Below are 26,470 nucleotides of genomic sequence, written 5' to 3'. Positions count from 1 at the left end.
AGGAAGCCAGCTGCTAGATGTTCAAAACGCTGTTCATCCTGTTCCCTGGTCTGATTTGGGGTCTATAATAGACCCCACCAATTCCTCAACTTGTGATGTAACAGTTAGTCCATCGATCCATAAGCGTTCCCGTCCTGTGCTTCTCAGCTGTCAGTTACTCTGAAGCAGGAAATGGTGTGTTGCTGTAGAATGCCACCCCACCCCTTTGGCTTAGTCTGTCCTTCCTGAATAGGGTGTGGCCAGAGAATGTAACATTCCAGTTACATGACTCTTCTCATCAGATTTCAGTAATTCCAGTCATACCTGTAACCCTTCTGCCAGCTGGAGTCGGCAGCAACCTTGTCCGGGTTCAATATCCAGGGGTCCCTCTAAACAATACAACACAGAACCGGCTCAAGACCCCACCCAATAATCTAGGAAAATTACACACCACCCCTGGGCACCACTAAGAGGCAACGCTTCCCCTGTCGCAAGTGCAGAGTCTATGTATAGCGGAGAAAACTTTTAATAAAAACGGGAAAGGAACCTGGCATTACTTTGGGGAAACACCACAACCATGATTCGAACACAGTTGACCATGAGCAAAACTCTTGCCCCAGACTACATTGGGCAGTGTCCTTTGCCTCTGTTCTGACCTTGCAGAGTGAAAGTTTGACAGACAAACGTCCTTTAACATGCCCCGCCCCTCTCCCTCCACTGCACCCCATTCACAGCTGCTGTCCTCGGTCATCGGAGACCCAGAAGTCAGAGATTCATTCACGTGAGTTCACCTCCCAACGACGAGGAGTGTGTGTGTGTGGGGGGGAATGTTGAGCAAGGCCTCCACTGCTGCTGCTGCCACAATTGGCTCACAGTTACTGCAGTTCACTCTCTGTCGCTGCCTGCTGCTGCCACTGTGCCATTGTTCACTGCACCATCATCTGCTCTGCCACCTTCTGCTGCCACCTGCCTCTCTCCTGTGACCTCTGCGACCCAGCTCGCAGTGACTTCAGCTCTCAGGGGGGGAACCTCGCTGCTAGTGCAGGCTGGGCCGTCTCCTCCACAGAAACACTGTCCCCACAGCAGGACTAAGGGCTTATCACTTAGGCCTGATATTTCAGCTCTAGTGGTCACTTAACAAAACAAAAGGCTCTCAATGGAACTTCTTTAGCTTTAACTTTAAACAGGGAAGCGGGTCAGGTTAAAGGATGCTTATAATCCTCAGGCAGGGACACCTGTTCCCACCCTCTTTCTCTTCAGTGGGATCTGCTTAGTAGTGCAGTTCCGTTGAGGGTGGCCCCTCAGTTAGGACAGGCTGAGTACAATCAGGATGACAACATTTCACTACCCCTACATTCAAATTTAAAATTTTTATTAAAGCTAAAATGTGAAAATTATCTAATACACGGGTTAAGGAAAGAGTGTCTGTACAGTTGGGTATAGTGCTTAGATTTAAAACAAACTTTGTATTTGTGGATAAAGTCATACAATACATATAGTACATAATCTAAAGTAACCCAAATTTAAGTGAATAAATTTAACGATACAGCTTAGACATTATGTGATAGAGAATGGCCAGGGGGCAGCAGGAGAGTGATAGATGGGAGATATGTAAGCCCCAGGATGAGGAGAGCCTTATTCCCTATAGAGGGACGAGAGGCTGCTACAGATTAATTAGAGCACCTTAAGCCAATTAAAGCACTTGAAACCAGTCACCTGATAAAAAACCCCTGCTTCAATCAGACAGTTGGAGGAGTTGAAGCAGAGTGGTTTGGCATTGGAGCAGAGAGCAGTTTGAAGGGAAGCAGAGGAGAGTTTGGAGAAGTGCTGTGGTGGGCCAGAAGACCAAGACCCTAGGTAAAGGGAAACCCGGCTTGTGCAGAGCAGAGGGACTCTACAGGCACAAGGGGTTGAGAGAAACCTTGCCCAAGCAGAGAGAGGGCAGGAAGCCCCACAAGCTGAAGGGCCGGAGAGAGAAGTAGCCCAGGGGAAGGAATCGCTAGTTCAAGTGGTTTGCCGCTATCCCTAGGGCCCCTGGGCTGGGACCCGGAGTAGAGGGCGGGCCCGGGTCCCTCCCTCTCCACTCCCCTTCTCTGGGATACTAGTGGGACAGTTAATACCCCAGATCAGGGGTGAGAAACGGCGCCCTGAACACCCCCACAAGAAGAGAAAGTGCGGGACCCATCATAGTAGCGCTGGCAATTTGCCACAATTAGCATCCAAATATTCAGGTACATCACTCATGAAAAGTTATACAGAGAGTTGGTTGTAGAAAGCAAATATAGCAATGAGTGTAGATTGTCCCTCAGTAATTGAGCATGTAGGACAGGTTGTCTCTCAGTAAATACTATCCAGCAGAGAAGTATTTCAGTTACTTTCCCAATTTTGCTTCTCAAGGGGACTCCAGCTCATCTCTCCTGGTATTGCCGATGTTTGGTGATGTGTTCTAGGTAGATTTGTTCTACAGTGATTTGTAACCCAATGCCAGCCAAAGTTGAGGAACACTTGGGCAACACAGCTCTGTCTGCTGGATACCTGGGCAGAGTGGGTGTGTTCATGTAAACAGAGTCTGGTCCTGAAGCCTTTTCCCCTCCCTAGCTCATCACTAGCTGTCAGGGTTAGGGTTAGGGTTAGGGTTAGGGTTAGGGTAACCCTAACCCTAACCCTAACCCTAAGCTCCCTCAGACTTGCTTACATAGCAAATTTCTTTTCATAGATTTTTATGGCCAGAAGGGATCATTAGAGCATCTGGTCCGACTTGTAAGACACAGACTAAACAATTTCACTCATTTCCCCCTGTGCTGAGCCCAGTGTTTGGGCTAATGCATAACTTCTCTGCACCCTCTTCAGTTTTAAAAATCCTTTACAAAATGTGGACACCAGCACAGAATTCCAGCATTGGTCTCACCGATGGTAAATGACCATTTCTACTCCCCCGCGTTTACTACCTGGGCTCCTAGTTGTGCTGTACAGGCAGTAAAGGAATTTATTCTCTCCACATTCCTTGACGTGAGATGCTGCTTCTCCCTGAAGCTTTTCCTGAACTCTAGTGAGACAAGGTGTAACAAGGGGTGCGCTAGTGGGACACTACTGAGCGTATCGAATTCAGGACAAACTGCTAAAAGACAGGGCAGTCACAGCCCAAGGCTGACAGTCCTCCACTTCCAGGCACACCAAACCAGCCAAACAGAGAACTTCTGTTTCACCCCACTGGCTAACCAGAAGTCATACATACTCCAGTTCCTTTGTATCACCACCGGTAGCACTCCTTACAGGGATGACTGATTAGGAAAACCAGCACCCTCAATTAAAGGTTTTCCTGTTCCCAAAGACCAGCCACAAACCCCAGGTCAATGTACAAATCAGATTTTACTCACAAATCACACTTTTGCCAATCCTTTAGAATCTAAAATCTAAGGGTTTATTCATAAAAAAAGAAAGAAATCTAGATGAGAGTTAAAATTGGGCAAAGGAATCAAATACATACAACAATTGCAAAGTTCTTGGTTCAGGTTTATAGCAGTGATGGAATAAATTGCTGGCTTAAATCAAGTCTCTGAAGTACATCCACAGCTTTGGATGGGTCCTTCAGTCCTTTGTTTAGAGCTTCAGTTTGTAACAAAGTCCCTCCAGAGGTCAGAAGCAGGATTGAAGACAAAATGGAGGGGCTTCCATGGCTTTTTATATCCTCTGCCATGTGGCAGGAAACCCCCTTGTTCCTCCTGTGGAAAATTACAGCAGCAAGATGGAGTTTGGAGTCACATGGGCAAGTCACATGTTCATGCATGACTCAGTTCCTTACAGGTAGATCAGCCATTGCTCACATGCTACCTTGAACGTTCCCAGGAAGGCTCATCAGATGTGGATTGGCATCTCCCAGGGTCCATTGTCAGTCAAGTACTCCTTGACTGGGCCATTCAATTTGAATAGCCCCTTCTCAATAAGCTGGCCAAATGCTTCACTGGTGCTATTTAGAATCAAACTCACTGAGCTACAAGTACAGAGCCAATACTTAATACTTCAAATACAAAAATGATACACACATACAGACAGCATAATCATAACCAGCAAATTACAACCTTTTCATAGACACCTCACTTGACCATCTTTGTACAAGTTTTTTGCAACTATATGACAGTGGTTGCAATAATGATCTATACAATCATAGTTCAATTAGATAATGTCACACAAGGCGGGAGAGGTAATGTATTTTACTGGACTAACTTTTGTTGGTGAGAGAGACAAGCTTTTGTGTTTACACAAAGGTCTTCTTCAGGGCTGGGAAAGGTACTCAGTGTGACAGCTCAATACAAGGCTGAACAGTATTGACTGTCACACTGAGTACCTTTCCCAGCCCTGAAGAAGAGCTCCGTGTAAACACAAAAGCTTGTATCTCTCACCAACAAAAGTTGATCCAGTAAAATACATAAACCCCACCACCACATCTTGTCTTTCTGCGCACAAGTGTCAGTCTGTGATGGGGGCCTCTTGTGAGCGCCTCCTGTCAGCTGGGTGCAAGCCTGCACTCTGTCCTTTTCTGTTCCTAGTGCTCCCTGTTGGCAGTTGCCTTCATCAGGTGGTTCTTTGGTGGCTCAGCCCTCCGGCTAAGTCAGGCATAATCTAAAGATGCACAAAGGAACCCCATCCGGGGTAACACAGGCCAACAAATGGTTGGCTTTCTCTGGGGTCTTCATCCCCATCTCCAGGCCTGTTTAAACTCCAGCCCTTTTCTTGGGGTCCAAAATGAAACTCGTCCCTTTCTTGGGGCTTTGGGCACCCTGCCAGTGGGGGCCCCGGGCCCACCCACTACTCTGGGTTCCAATCCAGGCACCCTACAAGTAGCAGCCATGTGCTGCTTTCTTCACTAGCTGCTATTGCTGCATTCCCTGGGCTGCTTCCCACTTTGTCTTGTCACTTTCTTGGGTTCTGTGTCTGCTCCTGTTTGAGCAGGGTCTCTCCCCTGCCTGCTTGCTGGAGAGTTTCTCAGTCTCTGTCCTGATTTCTCAGGGTCTCCTCTCTGCCTGGAGAGCTTGTAATAATCTCGGCCCCCTTTTATTCAGGTTCTCTCTTCCAGGTCTCTGAACCTTGAAAACTTCACAGTCCTATCGCTGCTTGAGCCTGTGGAGTCACACAGCCTTCCACTCCTTCTTCCCCCTTCTAGGCCCAGCCAGTGCTCTGCTGAGCCCTGTAACTCCTTTTAACTGAGCCTTGTGAGCTCTGACAGGCTGCAGGGAAGCAGCCATTCTCGGAGGGCCTGAAGGACCTACCTTCACTGCTTCTTTTCCTGGGGTGGTGTGTGGGCGGACTGAAGGGCCTTTAGCAGAGAGCCTCAAATGGCCCGGTACACCCCGTCACGTAGTCAATGTGCTAGCAGCTGAAGTCTCCCATTATCACTGTTTTGTCAGACTTTGTAATCTCTTGATATCCCCCAACACTGTGCAGCAACTCTCCTTTTTCTGATTGGGGGCTGGGACTGTGACCCTTCTAGTTTGTAATCTGGACCTCTTCAAACAGAATTTTTATCTCCGTAGATTCTACCTCTCTGCTCCCAGTGGGATGGGAGTGTTCTACGGCTGAATGTATTCTGAAAAACTCAGCAACTGGGGGGTGATGGTTTCACTTTCAGGTGTGCTCATTTCCTTCTCTGGGGAGATTCTGTGTGAAGCTGTTGGAGAAAGCAGTGAACTCTCCTGCCTAATTTGGATCATTAGACCCAGCGAATCGGTCTACCAGGTAAGGACCGAGGCAAATCTCTTTGTCAGAATGGAATTATATTGGTTTGTACAAACTTCAGAATTCTTTGTTTCGTCCTTTTCTGGTCTCCAGGAATGTGTCTGAACCTGTCAGCCCTGGGTCTGAGCTGGAGAGTGTGTTTAGTGTTAGACGGCTGGAAGCTTCTGGGTGTGGAAGGGCCTGGATTTCTGTGGGGAGCTGCATGATTTAAAAAAAAATCCCTTTCATTTGCTGCTATTTCTGTGTCTGCTGATCATTCTGATGCCTTTAATGGTGGCACTGAGCCAGGTTCATTAGGACTTTGTGTCCTGATTAGAGAAGCGAGTCGTGTGTCTGTATCTCCTCCTCTGCATTAAGAATATTGTTTGTTTCCCAGAACACAGTAGGAATCAAACACCAGGAGACAGTTTCTTGCTGTTCCAGTCCCCTTTCCAGCCAGCACTCTGTGCCCCAAAATCTCTCTCTCTTCGCTTTCTCTCAGGGCCACATTACCAGCACTTCTGTTACTGGCTGCTTGGCTTTGGGCTGCTTCTGTCTGTCTCTGTGTTTCAGCTTGGGCCACGTGGGGCAACTTCTGCTCAAGCTTTTCCACGTGCCTGTGTTTTGGGTGCTACTGCTGTTGTTTCAGCCACCCATTACGTGGCTTTTTTACATTTACCACGAATACAAAGTGGTGTTTACACCTGACCCATAACAACAAGGTAGAACCCAACCCATAATAGTATCAAGCAGAAACTCATAGGGGATAAAAGTCAAATAGGGAGATCATGAATAGGAGGAAACCACTTTGTCTGTGTAACTGTGTGGCTGGTGTGTTTTAGGGCTGGATCGCCCTGTCAGCTACCACCATGGCTTACTCTGGAGCTCCAACAATTGAGATGCCAGCCCTGGGCCGCCCTCTGCGTCTGGGGATGCTGTACGACTGCCGCAACGACACGCTCATCCCAGGTACGGTTAGAGTTACATCCAACACCGCTTTTGTTGGTTCATTGTAGTTTACGGACCTCTTGCCGACTAACTCATCTGGTGGGAGGGACTCTTTCAACAGAACACTTGGTTCACCCTCTGCCCCTGTAGGATGTAGTCAGCTGTGAGAGCAGACAGTGACTGGTTAGATCTAAAACTGACACATTTAGTGAAACATGAATGAAATGTTTAACAAGAAAAGCATTTTCCAGAGATTTATTGGGCAATAACTTCAATTGCTTAGACAAAACTTACATGTTCATTTGTAGCAGGGAAGGAGAGCTGATAACATCAAAAAGATTGAGGTATTTAATGCCTATTTTGCTTCAGTCTTCACTGAGCAAGTTAATGGTGACCAGATACTTACTACAGTTAATGTTAACAACCAGGGGGAAGGAATGCAAAACAAAACAGGGAAAGAACAGGTTGTGACGGGTTGGATCACAAAGCCCCTGGGGTTGCCAACTGATGTGCCAAGACTACTTCTGCCCCTCCTTTCCCTGCCAACTTGGGACTCTAGCACCTGTCTTGTTGAGCCAGACACACCCGTCTGCTCCAACACAGACCCAGGATCTGAACTACTTGCCCCAAAGCCGCAGACTTAACTGAAAGCAACTTAGGAAGTGTTCCTGTCTTTAACACTCAGATGCCCAACTCCTAATGGGGTTCAAACCCCAAATAAATCCGTTTTACCCTGCATAAAGCTTATACAGGGTAAACTCATAAATTGTTCGCCTTCTATAACACTGATAGAGAGATATGCACAGTTGTTTGCTCCCCCAGGTATTAATACATATTCTGGGTTAATTAATAAGTAAAAAGTGATTTTATTAAATACAGAAAGTAGGATGTAAGTGGTTCCAAGTAGTAACAGACAGAACAAAGTGAATTACCAAGCAAAATAAAATAGAACACGCAAGTCTATGTCTAAGAAAACTGAATACAGATAAAAACCTCACTCTTAGAGGAATCCCAGTAAGCTTCCTTGTACAGACTAGTCTCCTTCTCGTCTGAGTCCAGCAATCACTCACACCCCCTGTAGTTACTGTCCTTTGTTCCAGTTTCTTTCAGGTATTCTTGGGGGTGGAGAGACTATCTCCTTAGCCTGCTGAAGACCAAATGGAGGGGTCTCCCAGGGGTTTAAATAGATTTTCTCTTGTGGGTGGAGACCCCCTCCCTCTCCCTCTGTAGAATCCCAGCTACAAGAAGGAGTTTTGGAGTCACATGGGCAAGTCACATGTCCATGCATGACTCAGAATTTTACAGGTGGAAGCCATGGTTCACATGCTACCTTGAATGTCCTCAAGTAGACTTCTTATGTGGATTGCAGCCTTACAAGATTCATTGTCCATTAAGTGTTTCTTAATTTGGCACTTAATTTGCACATTCCTTTCTCAAGAAGCTGCCCAAATGCTCTACTAAGGCTACTTAGAAATCAAGCAAGTACACAGCCAATATTCATAACTTTGAATACAAAAATGGTACATGCCTACAAATAGGATTAGTAGATTCAGTAGATTATAACCTTTGCAGAGATATGTTACATGGCATATGTAGCATAAAACATATTCCAGTTATGTCAAATATACATTCATAAGCATATTTCCATAAAGCCTTCTGGGGGGCACCGTCACACAGGTTATAGACTATTTAGAGAAGGTAGATGTATTCAAGTCAGCAGGGCCTGGTGACATTCACCTTAGGGTACTTAAGGAACTAGCTGAAGCAGGGCCGCCCAGAGGATTCAGGGGGCCTGGGATCTTTGGCGGCGGGGATTCTTTTGCTTCAGGGGTTTGGGGCACTTGGGCAGTGGGTCCCAGAGTGGAAGAACCCCCCGCCGCCGAATTGCTGCCGAAGACCCGGAGCAGAAGGACCCCCTGCCGCCGAATTGCCGCCAAAGACCCGGAGCGAAAGAAGCTCCGGGTCTTCGGCAGCGGGTCCTTCACTCGCGCCAGGGGCCCTGGAAAACTTTCATGGGGGCCCCTGCGGGGCCTGGGGAAAATTGCCCCACTTGCCCCCCCCTCTGGGCGGCCCTGAGCTGAAGCAATCTTGGAACTGTTAGCAATTATCTTTGAGAAGTCATGGAGGCTGAGTGAGGTCCCAGAGAGATGGAGAAGGGCAATCATAGTACTATTTTTAAAAGGGGGAACAAAGAGGACCTGGGGAATTATAGACTAACTTTTATCATAGGCGTGGGAAGTAAGGGTGTGGGGGGTGCTGCTGCAGCACCCCCATGTTTTGCACCTGGCCCCAGAGTCCGACCCTAGGTCCCTGCCGCTGACTCCGCCAGCCCCCAGAGCCCTGACGCCTGCTGACCCAGCAGGCTCCACCCGCCCCCGGGGTCCCACCGCCTGCCGACCCCACGGTCTCCGTCGGCCCCCAGATCCCCGCCGCCCCCATGGGCTCCGCTGGCCCCCAGAGTCCAGAGCCCGCCGACCCCGTGGGCTCTGCCGGCCCTGGGGTCCTGCCGCCCACCTACCCTGTAGGCTCTGCCGCCCGGAGTCCCGCCATGGGCTTGGGGTTCTGCAGCCGCCCCCAGCTGTGTCTCCAGCCTGGGGCGATGAGGGGCACCGCGTTGACAAGGCTAAGGGGGGAGGCGCAGCTCAGCACCCCCACCCTAAAAATCGTTCAAGCGCCACTGACTTTGATTTTCAAAAAAGGCTGGGTAGCCATTTGTCTTGGATGGTTAGACACAACAAATCCTGTATTTTGGCAGGGAGTTAGACTAGATGATCCTTGCAGTCCCTTCTCACCCTATGGTTCTATGAGTCTATAATACCTGGAAAGATACTGGAACATATTATTAAACAATCAGTTTGTAAGTACCTAGAAAATAATAGGCTTATAAGAAATAGCCAGCATGATTTTGTCAAGAACAAATAATGCCAGACCAACCTAATTTCCTTCTTTAACAGGATTACCGGCTTAGTGAATAGGAGGAAAGCTGTAGATGTGATATATCTTGATGTTAGTAAGGCTTTTCACACAGTCCCATATGGCATTCTCATAAACAAGAGAAATGTGATCTAGATGAAATGACTATAAGGTGGGAGCACAACTGGTTGAAAGACTGTGCTCAAAGGGTTCACTGTCAAACTGGGCAGACATATTGAGTGGGGTCCACAGGAGTCAGTCTTGTGTCTTGTACTTTTAAATGTTTTTATTAATGACTTGGCCAATGGAGTGGAGAGTATGCTTATAAAATGTGCAGATGACACCAAGCTTGGAGGGGCTGCAAGCACTTTGGCGAACAGGATTAGAATTCAAAACAATCTTGATAAATTGGAGAATTGGTCTGAAATCAACAGAATGAAATTCAGTAAAGATGTGCAAAGTATTCTACTTAGGAAGGGAAAAATCAGAGCAGAACTGCAAAATGAGAATAAATGGCTCGGTGGTAGTACTGCTGAAAAGGATCTGGGGGCTATAGTGGATCACAAATTGAACATGAGACAATAAATGTGATGCAGTTGCAGAAAAGGCTAACATGGTTCTGTGGTGTTGTGATGGGTTGGATCACAGAAACCCCCTTGGGAGCTGCCACCCGATGTACCAAGACTACCCCTGCTCCTGTTTTCCCTGCCAGCTCAGGACTCCAGCACCCTGTCTTGCCGGGCCAGACACTCTCGTCTGCTCCAACACAGACCCAGGGTCTGAATAACTTGCCCCAAAGCTGCAAGTTTACCTGAAAACAGCTCACAGAAGTGTGCTTGTCTTTAGCACTCAGATGCCCAACTCCCAATGGGATCTAAACCCAAATAAATCCGTTTTACCCTGCATAAAGCTTATGCAGGGCAAACTCATAAATTGTTCGCCCTCTATAACACTGATAGAGAGATATGCACAGTTGTTTGCTCCCCCAGGTATTAATACCTACTCTGAGTTAATTAATAAGGAAAAAGTGATTTTATTAAATGCAGAGAATAGGATTTAAGTGGTTCCAAGTAGTAACAGACAGAACAAAGTAAGTCACCAAGTAAAATAAAATAAAATGCGCAAATCTATGTCTAATCAAACTAAATACAGATAAGTTCCTCACCAGTTCCAGAATGCTCCCTTTTACAGGCCAATCTCCTTTTAGCCTGGGTCCAGCAATCAGTCACACCCCCTGTAGTTACTGTCCTTTGTTCCAGTTTCCTTCAAGTATCCTGGGGGGGTGGTGTGTGGAGAGGCTTCTTCTTTAGCCAGCTGAAGACAAAATGGAGGGGTCTCCCACGGGTTTAAATAGACTCTCTCTTGTGGGTGGAGACCCCCCTCCTCCCTCCTATGCGAAGTCCAGCTCCAAGATGGAGTTCTGGAGTCACCTGGGCAAGTCACATGTCCCTGCATGCCTCAGTCTTTACAGGCTGAAGCCATTGTCCACATGGTATCTTGTATGTCTCCAGGAAGACTTCTTATGTGGATTGGAGCATTCCAAGATGTATTGTTCCCCAAGTGCTTCCTGATCAGGTACTTAACCTTGTGAATTCCTTCCTAAAGAAGCTAACCAAATGCCTCACAAAGCTTACTTAGAAACCAAGCAAGCATACAGCCCATATTCTTAACCTCAAGTAGAAAATGATATATATATGTACAAATAGGCTGAATAGATACAGTAAACCATAACCTTTACAGAGATATGTTACATGGCACAGGCAGCACAAAACATATTCCAGCTATGTCATACATACATTTATAAGCACCCCCTCATAAAGCCTTATGGGGTACACTGTCACAGGTGTATTAACAAGAATGTAGTTTGTAAGACACGGGAGGTAATGGTCCTGCTCTGCTCGGCACTGGTGAGGCCTCAGCTGGAGAACTGTGTCCAATTCTGGGTGCCACACTTTAGGAAAGAGGTGGACAAATTGGAGAGAGTCCAGAGGAGAGCATCAAAATGATAAAAGATTTAGAAAACCTGACCTATGAGGAAAGATTTAAAAATCTGGTCACGTTTAGTCTTGCGAAAAGATGACCAAGGGGGGAGCTCATAACAGTCTTCCAATATGTTAAGAGCTGTTATAAAGAGCACGTTGATTGATCGTTCTCCATGTCCACTGAAGGTAGAAGTAAAGGGCTTAATCTGTGGCAAGAGAGATTTAGGTTAGATATTAGGAATAACTAACTATATGGTTAGTTACGCTCTGGAATAGGGTTCCAAGGGATGTTATGGAATCCCCCTCACTGGAGGTTTTTAAGAACAGGTTGGACAAATACGTGTCAGGGATGGTCTAGGTTTGCTTGGTCTGGCCTCAGTGCAGGGGGTTGAAGTTCCCTTCCAGCCCTACATTTGTGGGATTCTAGAATTCTAATAGGAAGGAGCAGCTGACCTTAACTTACTGGCTGAAGAAACTATGATTTTTAGTGCTTGTCATTCTAGTATCAGCCTTCAGTTGCCTCTGCGTCATAGAGGAGATATGCTATCACATGAACCAATCCTCCAACCAAGAGCAGACAGACCAATACTAGCTGTTAGATATTAAATAGAAAATGGATATTCAGATGAGGTGGATATCACTCTAATAGTACTCTGGTAGAAGTCATCAGGCAGAACCTATTCTACATCTGGCTGAGATTCAGTTGCTGATACAAAGATAATAGAATCACTACTATAGAAAAGCAAGTGAAATACAGACTTATGTTCTTCCAGGAGGGTCTTGATTTGGATATAGGAATGTCCAAGTGAAGAGTCCAACCCTCACTAGTGTCATCTGTTCTCGTTATGTTCAACAAAAGGAGGATTGGTGCATGTTTAGACTGGGTTTTCTTTGGGCAACAACCTTGATTCTCCCCCCAATAAGGCCGTAGAACTCAGTCTTGAACCATCAGCTTGGCCTCATGCCCTATTTTAAATCTTATGTGAGGTGTCAATTTTCTATGCATCAAAATTGCAGTCTCAATAACTATTAATTCCCTCAGACACGTTTTTGGAGTTGGGAGTTCATTCTGAGACCCAGTGCTGAAATACAGAAAGATTTTCTATAATACCTCCCTCAGACATCAGAGTCCATGCTTTAAGAGCAGTGAAATATTTGTTGGTTAAAAGTTGTATGTCTTCTTTGAGGAAATCCGTAAGGCGACTAGCTGGCCATCACCGTATGAACTGACAAAATTCTACAGATTCCTCATATACTTGTGAAGCTCCTCTCATGATTCCATAGTTCAGGTTGAATTGAGTTTTACATTTAAAGCAGGGATTCAGCCACTTTCTGATGTACGTAGAATCATAGAATAGTCTGTAAAAGAAGCTTACTGGAACATCTCTGAGGGTGAGATTTCATCTGTAATCACTTTCTTACTGTATTAGGTTTAGACTTGCGTGTTTTATTTTATTTTGTTTGGTAATTTACTTTATTCTCTCTGTCATTACTTGGAACCACTTAAATCCTACTTTTTGCATTTAATAAAATCACTTTTTACTTATTAATTAACCTAGAGTATGTATTAATGCCTGGGGGAGGGGAGGGGTGGAAACAGTTGTGCATATCTCTCTATCAGCGCTAAAGAGGGCAAACAATTTGAGTTAAGCTTTATACAGGGTAAAACGGATTGATTTGGGGTTTGGACCCCATTGGGAGCTGGGTACCTGAGTGTTGGAGACAGGAACACTTCTTAAGCTGTTTTCAGTTAAGCCTGCAGTTTGTGGGACGTAGTTCAGACCTGGGTCTGTGTTTGTAACAGGCTAGCGTGTCCGGCTCAAACCAGACAGGGCACTGAAGTCCTAAGCTGCCAGGGGAAACAAGCTCAGGGGTAGTCTCAGCACATCAGTTGGTAGCTCTTAGGGGGGTTTCTGTGATCCAACCCATCACAGTGGCGTAGTCGGCAGGATCTGTGCACAGCTGATTGCTTGGAGATACTGGTAGTGATTTTAAGTAAGTTTTGGGTGTGGTGGCTGGAGAACAGACAAAGTGGTTATCGGTTTGTTATTTTCTGTTTGCTTATTTCGGGTAAGGGAAATAGGGACAGAAAGATAAGCAAAATAAGTAAGAGGGAAGATCAGAAGAAGCTATAACTACACAAGTTGCAAATTGCCCAGAAAGGCTGAACACTGGGCGCTGGGAAAGTCTCTGTTAACTAGGAATTCCCTGAGCTGGGCACTGGGAAAGTCTCTGTTAACTAGGAATTCCCTAAGCTGAGTGCATCTCAGTTTTAGTGAACTGCAGAGGGGGTGTGGCCCAGCACGAGAGAGCAGGAAAATGACTACCAGTGAGGCAGCTACTAAACTAGAGTTGGCCAGACTGGAAGCAGAAGAGAAGGCAAAGGACCGGGAGTTTCAATTGAAACTCAAAGAGGCAGAGGCAGCCAGGGAGGAGGCTGCCCACAAAATGGCTATGGAGGCAGAAGCAGCCAGGGACAAAAGAGCCCTGGAGTTAAAAGACAGAGAAATACAGGCCCAGATTGAGGCCCAGAAGCATGAACTGGCTGTTATGGAATGGAAGAGACAAAACCCTCCAGCTGCTGGCTTCACTTCCCCCAAAATCCACAGATGGGAGCGACTATGTCCACAGTATGATTAATCCAGTGATATTGCCGAATATCTCATCACCTTTGAGAGACTGTGCACCCTCCATGCTATCCCTGAAGGTCAGAAGATGACCACATTGATAGCAAAATTGACTGGCAGAGCTCTGGACATATTCAATAAGATGCCTATTGATGATGCTTCAAACTATGGTAACTTTAAGGAACTGGTTTGGAAACAGTTTCAGGTTACACCTGAAACCTACAGGGTTAAATTCAGGAGTCTTAAGAGGGGACCTGGATTAAGTAATATGGCTTATGTAAATGAAATGAGAGATTTGGTAGATAAGTGGGTGAGGAGGAAAGGCATTACAAGCTTTGAAGGGATGTGTGATCTGGTTACTCAGGAACAATTCTTGAATATGTGCAGTGATGTTGTAAAACAGTACTTGTGGGACAAAAAGGTGAATGCAGTCAGTGAATTAGCTGGCTTTGCAGACTCTTTTGAGCAGTCACAAGCTGCAATTAAACATAAACCACTGGCAGAGGGGTACAGCATTGGGGGAAAGCAAAATCATCGTTTCACCCCTGGGAAAAAGGAGGCTCGGCCTTCATCTCCCCATTGCCTTGTTACTCGTCCCAAATCTTCTGTACAAGCAGAGGAGCCCAAGAGGTGCTATCATTGTAAGTTCACTGAGCACCTGAGGAATAATTGCCCTTGGCTAAGAGGGAACAGGCAGCAGGTAACACATGAAGCCGCTGCTTCTCAGAGCCAGGCTGCTACATCTTTCCACACAGGATTTATAAAGGTTGCTTCCACACAACCAGCAGTGAGCATATGCATGCTGTTCAACTGAATGGGAAAGTTCTTCTTGGTTTAAGGGACACAGGTACAGAGACTGGAACAAGGGACAGTAACCACAGGGGTGGGAGTGATTGCTGGACACAGACTAGAAGGAGGCTAGTCTGTAAATTAACCCAGAGTATGTATTAATACGGGGGGGGGGGGAGGGGAAAGAGGAGGAAGGGGGCAAACAGCTGTGCATATCTCTCTATCAGTGCTATAGAGGGTGAACAATTTATGAGTTTACCCTGTATAAGCCTTGTACAGAGTAAAACGGATTGATTTGGGGTTTGGACTCCATTGGGAGCTGGGCATCTGAGTGCTGGAGACCGGAATACTTCTGTAAGCTGTTTTCAGTTAAGCCTGCAGCTTGTGGGACGTAGTTCAGACCTGGGTCTGTGTTTGTAGCAGGCTAGCGTGTCTGGCTCCAACCGGGCAGGGCACTGAAGTCCTAAGCTGCCAGGGGAAACAGGCTCAGGGATAGGCTCAGAACATCGGTTGGCAGTTCCCAAGGTATTTTCTGTGATCCAACCCATCAAACCCAGCCCTTCCTGGAAACAAAAAGTTCATCCAGAGTCAGAGATGGGAAACTGGCATCCAAAGCTTTCGTTTGCCATTCGGGGATATTGTTCCAATGCCCTGCCGTAGCAGAGACTGCTGTGTCTGTAAGGTATCATTAACAGTCTGCAACTGGGGAAACTGGGTGTAATGATCCAGGCTGTGGAAGTGAGCTCAGCTGGAGGGATCTTCTGGGCTGGCATTTCCCTTCTGCCAGTGACTGACAGGTCTGGGTCTGCTCCACTGCAGGCAGGCGGAAGACCCATGGTATCAGTTCTATGACCTCTGTTACTTGAAGAAAATAATATTTTAACTGAGCTCAGATAAAATTCATCCGGACTGAACAAAAAATCTGTTTTTAAAATTCCCACAGATGATTATTCTCTGAACTAGTGGGAGTGGGGGCATACCCGGCATTGCAAAACTCTTGCTAATCCCGATATGATATTATACTTGCACATGAATACCGTGGTAATTGGTGCCTTAATTATTATTGTTTGTGTGGCAGTAGCCCCCATAGACACCAATCAGCGATCAGGGCCCATTATTAGTCATTGTCACTCCACAGATGAAAAAGGCAGCTTGTGCCCCAAAGAGCTTAAAATCTGCATTGTGACAAGATGCAACAGACAGATGAGACAAGTGGGAGTGGAGGAGGAGAGAAGAGGTAACAGGAAAGCTAACACATTATCAGACAGAGAGCAAGATGGATAGAAAGAGATTCCAATGGAGGGTCAGATGACAGGGCACATTGATTTGAGCCTTCAGTGCTGGTGTTCTTTCTCATAGTGTCTCTTTAATATGAGACAAGGTTATTACATGAAATTACAACACTTCCTTATCCTCTCCAGTGATCACTGACCATGTGCTTGGGTGGAATTTTCCAGGTATCACCTTATGGGGCATTGAGGCTCTTAAGAGAGACGTGGAGACAATGCCAAAGCACAATACTGAATTCCAGATCATTGCGTCCGACACCATTGAAGATAAGTCCTCAGCCCTCAGTCTGTCTGGATCCCTGAAGGCCAGTCTCCTGGTGGGGCTGGTGGAAGTAGGTGGATCTGCAGCATTTTTAAATGATTCAAAGAAATCAAAAAATCACGCTCGAGTTGCTCTCCACTACTCAGTGACAAACAGGTTTGAGCACCTGACCATGAGCCAGTTGGGGACCGAGAACGTCTCTTATCCCGCTGTGTTTGACCAAGGCACGGCCACCCATGTGGTCACAGCTGTGCTGTACGGGGCTCAGGCTTTCTTTGTGTTTGATCGGGAAGTTTCTTCATCAGAGAGTGTGCGAGAGATAGAGGGGAAAATGAAACTGATGGTGGAAAAGATCCCAAAGGTTTCTGGAGGAGCAGAGGTGTCTGGGGAAAAGGGGAACAAGGAAGTAGAAAGAAAAGAAAATTTCAGTTGCAAATTTTATGGTGATTTTGCCCTGGAGAACAATCCGGTTACTTACCAAGATGCCATGGGAGTTTACTCCACTCTCCCTAAGCGGCTTGGAGTCGCTGGTGAAAATGCTGTACCGGTGCGAGTCTGGCTGTACCCACTGAGCAAGCTGGATTCCAGAGCCGCTCAGCTAGTGCGTGAGATCAGTGCGGTGCTGGTTTATGATGCTCAAAGTGCCCTGGAGCACCTGACTGAGTGCGACGTCCGGTGCAACGACATGGTGAAGGACAGAACGGCTACAGCCTTCCCCGAGATCCAGAGGAAAATCCAGCAATTCAGAAATCTGTGTAAACAGCACAGACAGACCTTCCAAAAAGAGCTAGCTAGAACCCTGCCCTCTATCCGTGGAGGTGGAGCAGAGGAGGGGGCCCTGGTGGAGATTTTAACCAACAAGGAGCAATCGCCATTTGGTACCCAGAGACTCAATGAATTTCTGGATAAGAAACAGGAGGAAATTAATTTTGTCAATTCCTACCTGGCTGAGCTAGAGGAGGTGGAAGTCGTATCCTCCAGGAGTGAGCTACAACGAATAGTTCTCAGCCCCAGGCATGACTTTGTTGTGTCTCTTTCACTCACTTCATTGCATAATGAGGAATCCTATTTATCAGAATTAAATCTATCGTTGAGGAGACAATTTATGAAGAAAACTCATGATCCAGCATTAGCCAGTTCTGCCTGTGAGACACCAAAATCCAAGCAGTGGTTTGAGGATGAAGAGATAAGAAGAAAAGCACGACAAGCTGTAAAGTCCTTCTCTGACTTTGCTCATGTCAATAAATCTGATGGGACGACTTGGTTCATTGTGGCCTCTGTTCCAGACAAGGACAATCCAGGCACTGCCATTTACCTGTATGAGGATGGAGATCTGATCAGCACCAACTTTGAGCCTCCATCAAAGCCTCTTCCTCCCCTGATTGATGGAATCAGACATGACCGTGTGCAGCTCACGTTTAACCCAGCAGCCTATGGCAGGGCTGCGATATCCGGCTATCGGGCAGAGTACAGAATTGTAGGGCAGGAGAACTGGACGGCTGTGACTGTAAATAACACACAAGTGACATTCACAGTAACAGGGCTACGTGCAAACACCGAGTACCAGTTCCGATACGCTGCAGTGAGCAAACCAGGGCTCAGCGAGAGCAGCGACGTGAGTGATCCTGTGAAGACTCTCCCTACCAGTCCCCCTGGGAAGCCTGTAACAGATACTGTAGGCTCATGTGCTGTAGCCCTCAATTGGCAGGTACCAGTTGTCATTGGAGATGGAGTCAGTGTAAGGGAGTATAAGGTGGACTATAAAGAGGAAGCTGGAGGTGAGCAGAAGGACATATGGCTGGAACGAAGGACAGGCGAGAGAACAGAGTTCTGTACCATTGATGGACTGAGGCCTGAGACGCCCTACAGATTCCGGGTGTCGGCTGTGTGTGCAGACGGGGCTGTGAGTGCCCCAAGTGAGGAGACGTCTGTTTCAACTCTAAAGGTAGGAGAAAATGTAAATAAAACTGCGTGGACCTTACTCAGACTTACGTTTCTCATACAGGATGCCTGAAAATTAGTGTAAGTTCCAATAGGGAGATGGGTTGTCTACTGGAAATCACATGGTAATTTGATAATTAATTTGGTAATTGGTAATTAATGGTAATTTCCAAAAGACAGCATATTCACTGAGATTAGAAAAGAAGGGGAGTTAAGAAGGTACTTGGGAAGTAAGTGGGGTCAAGGGTGGGCTCTTTTAGGATGGGAGATACTAAGAAATGTCTGTATTGTGAGGGGAAGGGGCCTGAGGAGTGGGAGATGTTGAGGAGGGGAAGGGAGGGGGGAACTATTAGGAGTGATCAAGAGACAAGATGGGATGGGTGCACTGGAGATGGTGGAGGGGTTAGACATTTCTTGTCAGATCTCCGTTGCCCCAGTGATGGGGAAGGAGCTGAGAGTGGAAGGAGAGGAGGGAAACGAAGGCAGGAGAGGGGAGGAGAAGGTTCATGTCATTGTCAGTTTTTTCTTTGAATAAATCAGTGAAGGCTTGTGCAGAGAGAGACGTGGAGATGGGAGGTGGGTTGAGGATGGAGCCAAAGACAGTGAAAAGGCTGTTGGGATTGCAGGGATTTGATCCCAATGGGGTTGCTTGGTTAGGACGATGGCACAACTGAAAGAGGAAAGAATGAACGTGCAGTGTAGCCTGGGCACGGCATTTTCACAAGGGACATTCTGCAGTACGAGAGCAGAAGCAGCAGATGTGGATGTTGGGGTGAGCCAGGTTGAGAGGTGGCAGGGGGGGACCTTGTGATGGGAAGGAGGCAAAACAATCAAGGGGTAGAGGAGAGGGAGAATCAACAACTGAGTCTATGTAAGAAAGGGAAGAGATAGCAGGGGGAACAAACTGGGAACAGAAAAGGGGGAGGGATAGCTCAGTGGTTTGAGCATTGGCCTGCTGAACCCAGGGTTGTGAGTTCAATCCTTGAGGGGGCCACTTAGGGATCTGGGGCAAAATCAGTACTTGGTCCTGCTAGTGAAGGCAGGGGGCTGGACTTGATGACCTTTCAAGGTCCCTTCCAGTTCTAGGAGATGGGATATCTCCATTAAAAAAAAAAAAAAAAAAAGAGGTCATCAACGCTGATGGGCTGGAAGTCATGGGAGAGCCAGCTAGTGGGGCAAGGAGAGGGGGGTAGAGGGTCAATATTGAAAGAGACAGGGTCATGGTCAGAGAGGGGGAACTCATTAATGGGGAGATCAGAGAGCAGTTCTCAGTGAAGAGTGAATTCCTGAAGTTGTCTCTTTACCTCCCCTGAAACCTTGATCTAATAGTTAAATCCCAGAGTGGATTTTATCTCTTTTGGGTGTTTAATGGCTCATTCCTGTCCAGGGTCTCCAAGGTGGGGGTGGGCGGGGGGGCAAAAGGGGCAGCTGACCTGGGACCCAGCAATTTAAAAGGGTCTGGGGCTCCCGTCTACTGCTGCCACCATTGCTATAGCGGCAGCAGCAGCGGCTGGATCTCTGGGCCTTTTAAATAGACGCCTGAGTCCCGGGCAGTGCAGGCCGGGCAGTGCTGAAGGGCTGGCTGCGGGAGGCTAGCCCCCATCCCGCCCCTTCTGTCTGAGGCCCCGCCCCTTCCAGGCGCCCAGAGCCACCCCCCCACACACCTTGCCCAGGGGTCCATCAATTCTGTTGGCAGCCCTGTACCTGTTTAGTGTGTGTTTGTAACTCACTCTTACCTCTGGACCCTCCATGTTGATCTGTTTTTAGGTTAAAACCTTTCAATAAACAGTTCTGAAAGGTCAGAGACACCAGCTAATTCTAGACTGACACTGGTGACTTTATTCTCTAGGGCTCGTTACTCTCTGCCATGGTGATGCTAAGCGGCACAGGTCATGGAGGATAAGGGCCAGGAAGGGAACATAGTTAACAAGAGTTTACAGACCATACTTGACTCTGTATTGCTGGGGTGTTTTAGGTCTGGTCAAACCTGCCAGTTACCACTCTAGCTTCTGCTGAGAATGCAGCTGTTGAGATGCCGGCTCTGGGCCGCCCGTTCCAGCTGGGGATGCTGTACGACTGCTGTAGTGACTCTCTCATCCCAGGTACCACAGAAAACGCAGTCGGCATTTCTTTACTGATGTTCACATGCACTTTGCCAATTTACCTGCCCTGCTGGGACCTTTCTAGCAGATGAAACCAGATTGCTCCCTTTTACTGCTTTAGGAGCCAATGCTGAAATCCTACGTTGCAGGGTAAGAGGAGACACAGATTCTCAATTTTTTGTAATGTCCACATGCTGGGTACTGCATTTTGCTAGTGACTAGGGTTCTTCAATATGTGCTGTAACCTGTTGACAAAAGTTCCCTGCTTTCTCAATCACTTTTAAAATTGTCATCTAAATTCAAATACTTTAAAGTGACTGCTTCACAGTAACTGTCTATCGTATTAGGATTAAAAATAAACACGTGGATTACCAGTGTACTTGTGATGTGATGGATTAATTATTTACGAGTGCATTGCAATGGTTTTCCACACGTCATTCACTCAGCATGGACACATTGGTGCAGCTGTATTCCCTTGTGCTGTGATCCCATCCATTGTTCTAAGCCAGCGGTTCCCTACTGGGGTCCGTGGAGTCCTGTGGTTGAAACCAGTGGGCCCCCCGCCCCAGCCGGGAGCGGCACAGAGCTGAAGCCAGCGGGGCCTCCTATCCCCAAAGCCAGGAGTGATGTGGGGCTGAAGCCAGCAAACCTCCCCTCCCCCCAAGCCAGGAGCAGCGGGGAGGCTGAAGCCGGGAGCCCCAATGCCCTGCCCTCTGAAGCTGGGAGTTGCACTGGGAGCCCCCCTGCTACTACACAGCCCCTAGCTACCCTCTCCCTGCACCCTGAGCAACCCCCTGCCTGCACCCTGAGCTACCCCCCTACCTGTACACAGCCCTTAGCTACCCCCTGCCTGCACCCTGAGCTACTCCCCTGCCTGCACACAGCCCCTAGCTACCCCCTCCCTGCACCCTGAGCTACCCCCTACCTGTACACAGCCCTTAGCTATCCCCTCCCTGCACCCTAAGCTACTCCCCTCACTTCATACAGCTACCCCTCTGCCTGCACCCTGAGCGGTTTTCAAACTTTTTGAACTGAGTCCCCGCTTTGAGTTATATTTTTTGGTTTCATCCCCCCAGAGCCCAGACAGGCTGGGTGGCCTTCTGAGTGAGTCGGGGGGGGAGGTGGCACACCCTCCCTGGAACCTGCTGGGCAGAGCTGGCTTGAGCCCTACCAGCCCTTGCCCCGACCCCCAACAATAGAAGTAAAACTATGTCTATGCCCAAGGGTGTCACCCCGGCCTGGTGCCCCACCCTTCCCTCTCAGCTCCCCCCCCCCCCCCCCCCCCCCCGGGCCCTGGCATTTTTATAGGATGTTGAAGGGGGCCTCAGCAAGAAAAAGGTTGAGAACCCCTGCTATAGACATGCCCTTTGAATTATAGAAACAAACATGGCTGTACCTGCGGCAGCAGCAGAGAATTAAGCTCTAGAAAGGTTTCTTGCCCCTGCCATTGGTCACTAACTGTGTGTTTGGAATGTTGCAGGCATCACGTTATGGGACACTGACGTCATTCAGAAGGACATGGGCGTAAGGAAAGAGCCCAGGGCTGAATTTCAAATCATTGCGTTTGACACCATTACAGATAAGGCCTCTGCTCTCACTGTCAGTCCATCCCTGAGGCTGAGTTGTCTGAGCGGGTTGGTTGGGATGAATGGCTCTGCAGCATATTTAAGTGACACGAAGAAATCAAAAAATCAAGCCCGAGTTACTCTGCACTACTCAACAACAGCGAGGTTGGAGCGGCTGACAATGAACCATGTAACACCTGAGAACGTCTCTTACCCTGATGTCTTTGCCCAAGGCTCAGCCACCCATGGCATCGTAGCTGTGCTCTATGGGGCCCAGGCTTTCTTTGTGTTTGATCAGGAAATATCTTCACCGGAAAATGTACACGAGGCAGAGGAAAACCTGAGCCTTATGGTAGCAAAGATACCAAAGGCTGCAATGAAAGGAGATGGAAGTTTAGAGATGCCTGAGAAGGAAAAGGTTGAAAATGTCAGTTGCACAATTTATGGGGATTTTCCTCTCAAGAACAATCCAGTTTCTTATCCAGATGCCATGGAAATTTATTCCACCCTCCCCCAGCTGCTGGGTGACAGCGGGGAGAAGGCCGTACCAGTGAGAGTCTGGCTGTACCCGCTGAAGCAGCTGGATTCCAGAGCTGCTCGTATAGTGCGTGAGATCAGCCTAGGGCTGGTTTCTGATGCTCAGGCTGTGTTAGAGCAATTGATTGAATGTGACAGGCAATGCAATGACATGCTGAACACACCTGCCACAGTCTTCCCTGAGACCAAGAGGAAAATCCAGCAATTCAGAGAGCTGTGTAAACAATACAGAGAGACTTTCAAGAAACAGATAGCAGGAATCTTACCTTCTATCCGTGGAGGAGAACAGGCGGAAGAAGCTCTGATGAACATTGTAACCAGCAAAGAGCAATCCCCATTCAGTATCCAGTGTCTTACTGAATTTATAAATACAAAACAGCAAGAGATGACATTAGTGCATTCCTACCTTACTGCCTTAAAGGATGTGGAATTGGTCTCCTCCCAGAGTGAGCTAGCAAAAACAGTACTCAGCCCCATGCATGACTTTGTCATCTCATTTACCTTCACCTCATTCCACGAAGAGGAGCCCTATTTATCAGATTTAAAACTCTGGCTTCAGAACAAGTCTATAAGAGAAATTAATCATTCAGCATCAGGCAGTTCTACGGGGGACAATCAAAATGCCAGACTGTGGTTTACACAGAAAGTTTTAGGCAGAAAAGTACGAGAATCTGTAAAATCCTTCATAGACTTTGCTCGTGTCAATAAATCTAATGGGAAAGTTCGGTTCATTGTGTCCTTTGTTGCTAACAAGGACAATCCAGGGTCTTCGATTTACCTGTATGCAGATGGAGAGCTGATCAGCACCAACTTTGAGCCTCCATCAAAGCCTCTTCCAGCCCTGATTGGTGGAATCAGACATGACCGTGTGCAGCTCACGTTTAACCCAGCAGCCTATGGCAGGGCTGCGATATCCGGCTATCGGGCAGAGTACAGAATTGTAGGGCAGGAGAACTGGACGGCTGTGGATGTAAATAACACACAAGTGACATTCACAGTAACAGGGCTACGTGCAAACACCGAGTACCAGTTCCGATATGCTGCAGTGAGCAAACCAGGGCTCAGCGAGAGCAGCGACGTGAGTGATCCTGTGAAGACTCTTCCCCCTACCAGCCCTCCTGGGAAGCCTGTAGTAATTGCTGTAGATTCACTTGCCATCACCCACACCTGGGAGTGTCCAAGTGTCATTGGAGATGGAGTCAATATAAGGGACTATAAGGTATCTCCTGCCCTTTCTTTATATTCCACAAGTCATGAGGGGAAAGATAAATGTTTGGAACAAAGGACAGGAAGGAGAAATGAATCTCATGATGTTGACGGACAGAAGCCTCAGAAGCCCTACAGATTCCGGTCTGGGTTTTCAAACATGACTGTGTATAAGGGGCATGCCTTAGGAGCGGACAGATCGCGTAACCGCCCATGGGATGCCTTGCCGATGGGGAAGTATAACAGGATGTACTTACCTTGCACTGGCCCCGCAGAGGTTAACTGCACATTGCAGACTGAGCCGTTAGGCGCTGCACTAGCTGAGGACCCCAGAGACCCCGGGGAACCATGGACCACATAGTGGAAGATGGGATAGGAATCAGCCCAGGGGACTAAGACATTACTCCAATTGGAGAACAGGGGAACAGCTCAGCGTGTTTCAGGGGGACTCAATGGTGAGCACGCTCGCCACTGCCAGGGCCCTGAGGTGGGACTTGGAGGCGCCAGGAGGTCCCAAGTCTCTCTACCCCGGTTGCCAAACACTCCTAGGTGGTGCCCCACTTCCCCAGTGGGCCAATAGGCCACACAGCCCTGCGAAGAAAGGCGACTTTATTGACTCCTGCCAATAAGCCACGCAACCCCATATGGGGGGGGGGCCTATACAGCTTCCAACTTTCTTCCAACTTTTGACTCCAGCCACTAGGACGTACTACCACATGTTATAATTAGGGTCGGCAGCATAGAATCAAACTGGCTGCGGTACAGCCTTTCCCTTAGAAAGCCATTTGAACCTCTAGCAACCTGCTTTTTATTGCACCTGTCCATGAAGGTGTCATTTCTAGTCGCTATCATGTCAAGGAGACATTTGGGAGAAATAGGGGCACTTATGGCTGACCTGCCATATGTGATCTTTTTAAAGGATAAAGCTACATTAAATACCCATCCCAAATTCCTATCCAAGGTACATTGATCTTTCCACATTAACCAACCTATACAGCTTCCAACTTTCTTCTCTAAACTGCATGTGAATTTGTTCGAAGCTATGTTGCACACCTGGATGTTAACAGAGCACTGGCTTTTTACCTGGACAGAACCAAGCCATTTTGAGCTTCTCCAAAACTCTTTGTATCCATAGCAGAACGATCCAAGGGTACATCCATATCCACGCAAAGACTCTCTAAATGGATATCTGGATGCATTTGCCTATGCTAACAGTTAAAAGGCACTCAACCCCCATCAATGATGGGGGCTCACTCGACCAGGTCTATATCAATGTCCACAGCATTCCTAAACAACGTTCCCTTGATAGACATATGCAAGGCCACCACCTGGGCCTCTGAACACACCTTTGCCAAACATTGTGCAATCATGCAAGGCCCTAAAGCAGATACCGACTTGGCCAAGCATTACTCTCCATGGTTATCTTACCATTCCGAAGCCCCAACCATCCTAAAGGGCACTGCTTTACAGTCACCTGGAGTGGAGCACACACAGGGACATCTCTCTCTCTCTGAGAGGATTACTCACCTCATGCAGTAACTGAGGTTCTTCGAGATGAGTGTCCCTGTGGGTGTTCCACTACTCACCCTCCTTCCCTCTACTTTGGAGCTTGATTCAGGCTCTGTGGTAGAGAAGGAACTGAGGAGCCCAGTTCATGCACGCGACACTTCAACCACCAACGGTGCTCGAGGCACTGTTGTAAAATTGTCCAAGCAAAGGTGCGGGGATGCACCAACATCTGGAGTGGAGCACCTACAGGGACACTCATCTTGAAGAACCTCAGTTACTGCATGAGCTGAGTAACCTTCTCTTTCCTGCATTCCAGGTTGCTGCCTTGCAGCTGACACTGCCTCTTGGGTCCTAGTGCCCCCTCTTTCCTGTACAACAACGAGTGCATGCAGGGGGCAGGACAAGTGGTATGGGGGAAGAGTGGTATGGGGGAAGAGACATTGAGGAAGGGAGGTGGGATAGCATAGGGGGAAGAGAAGGGGATGGGGATGAGGCAGGGGAAAGTGGGGAGAGGAAGGGGGAAGGCATGGGGAAGAGAAAGGGATGCAGGGATGGGTTGGGAGGAAGCAGAAGCCCGGCATGTGGCATCCCCTCAGCTGCAACAGCAAGACAGCAGTGATCTTGCTGCAGCAGTCAGTGCTGGAATGGCCACCAGCAGCACCTGGGGCTCCTCCATTAAGCTGGGCTGTCCCCCAAGCACCGGTAGCCTAGGTACCACCACAGGCGGGGGGAAGACAGCCAGTGAGCCAAGGTAGCTGGCTTCAGTGTGCATGCTTTGCCCCCCCATATAAAGCAGTGAAACTATGCCTATTGGGGTGGGGACTGATGTCAGGGTGTCCCCATCCCCCTGTCTGTGTACCCAGTCTTCACTACGCTAGGGTGGGGAGACAGGAGTCTGTGCTGCTGCCTCTGGGTCAGGAGTGGGAGCTGCTAGACTGAACAAGCCTTCAGACTAGGGTGACCAGACAGCAAGCGGGAAAAATCAGGACATGGTGGAGGGTAATAGGTGCCTAGGACATCTGGTCACCCTACTTCAGACAACTCTCTGTCTCTGTCTGTCTCTCTCTCTCTCTCACTCACACACACACACACACACACTCTGGCTATGT

General features: G+C 47.9%; 2 protein-coding genes across 2 annotated transcripts; both read left to right on the top strand.

The window, feature by feature from the left end:
• Positions 1-6,560: 6,560 nt before the first annotated feature.
• Positions 6,561-18,515, top strand: LOC135873907 (verrucotoxin subunit beta-like). Its single transcript, XM_065398515.1, has 3 exons — positions 6,561-6,660; positions 16,408-18,404; positions 18,507-18,515. The coding sequence occupies exons 1-3, from the start codon at positions 6,561-6,563 to the stop codon at positions 18,513-18,515; spliced, it is 2,106 nt and encodes a 701-aa protein (XP_065254587.1).
• Positions 18,516-19,103: 588 nt separating this feature from the next.
• LOC135873905 (neoverrucotoxin subunit alpha-like) lies at positions 19,104-25,716 on the top strand. Its single transcript, XM_065398514.1, has 4 exons — positions 19,104-19,214; positions 20,418-20,544; positions 22,025-23,865; positions 25,678-25,716. The coding sequence occupies exons 1-4, from the start codon at positions 19,104-19,106 to the stop codon at positions 25,714-25,716; spliced, it is 2,118 nt and encodes a 705-aa protein (XP_065254586.1).
• Positions 25,717-26,470: the final 754 nt, after the last annotated feature.

Source organism: Emys orbicularis, chromosome 2 (assembly GCF_028017835.1).
Source record: "Emys orbicularis isolate rEmyOrb1 chromosome 2, rEmyOrb1.hap1, whole genome shotgun sequence".
In the NCBI taxonomy this organism is placed as follows: Eukaryota; Metazoa; Chordata; order Testudines; family Emydidae; genus Emys; species Emys orbicularis.
The sequence above is the reverse complement of the archived record's forward strand: the minus strand, read 5'-3'. Positions and strand labels throughout refer to the sequence as shown.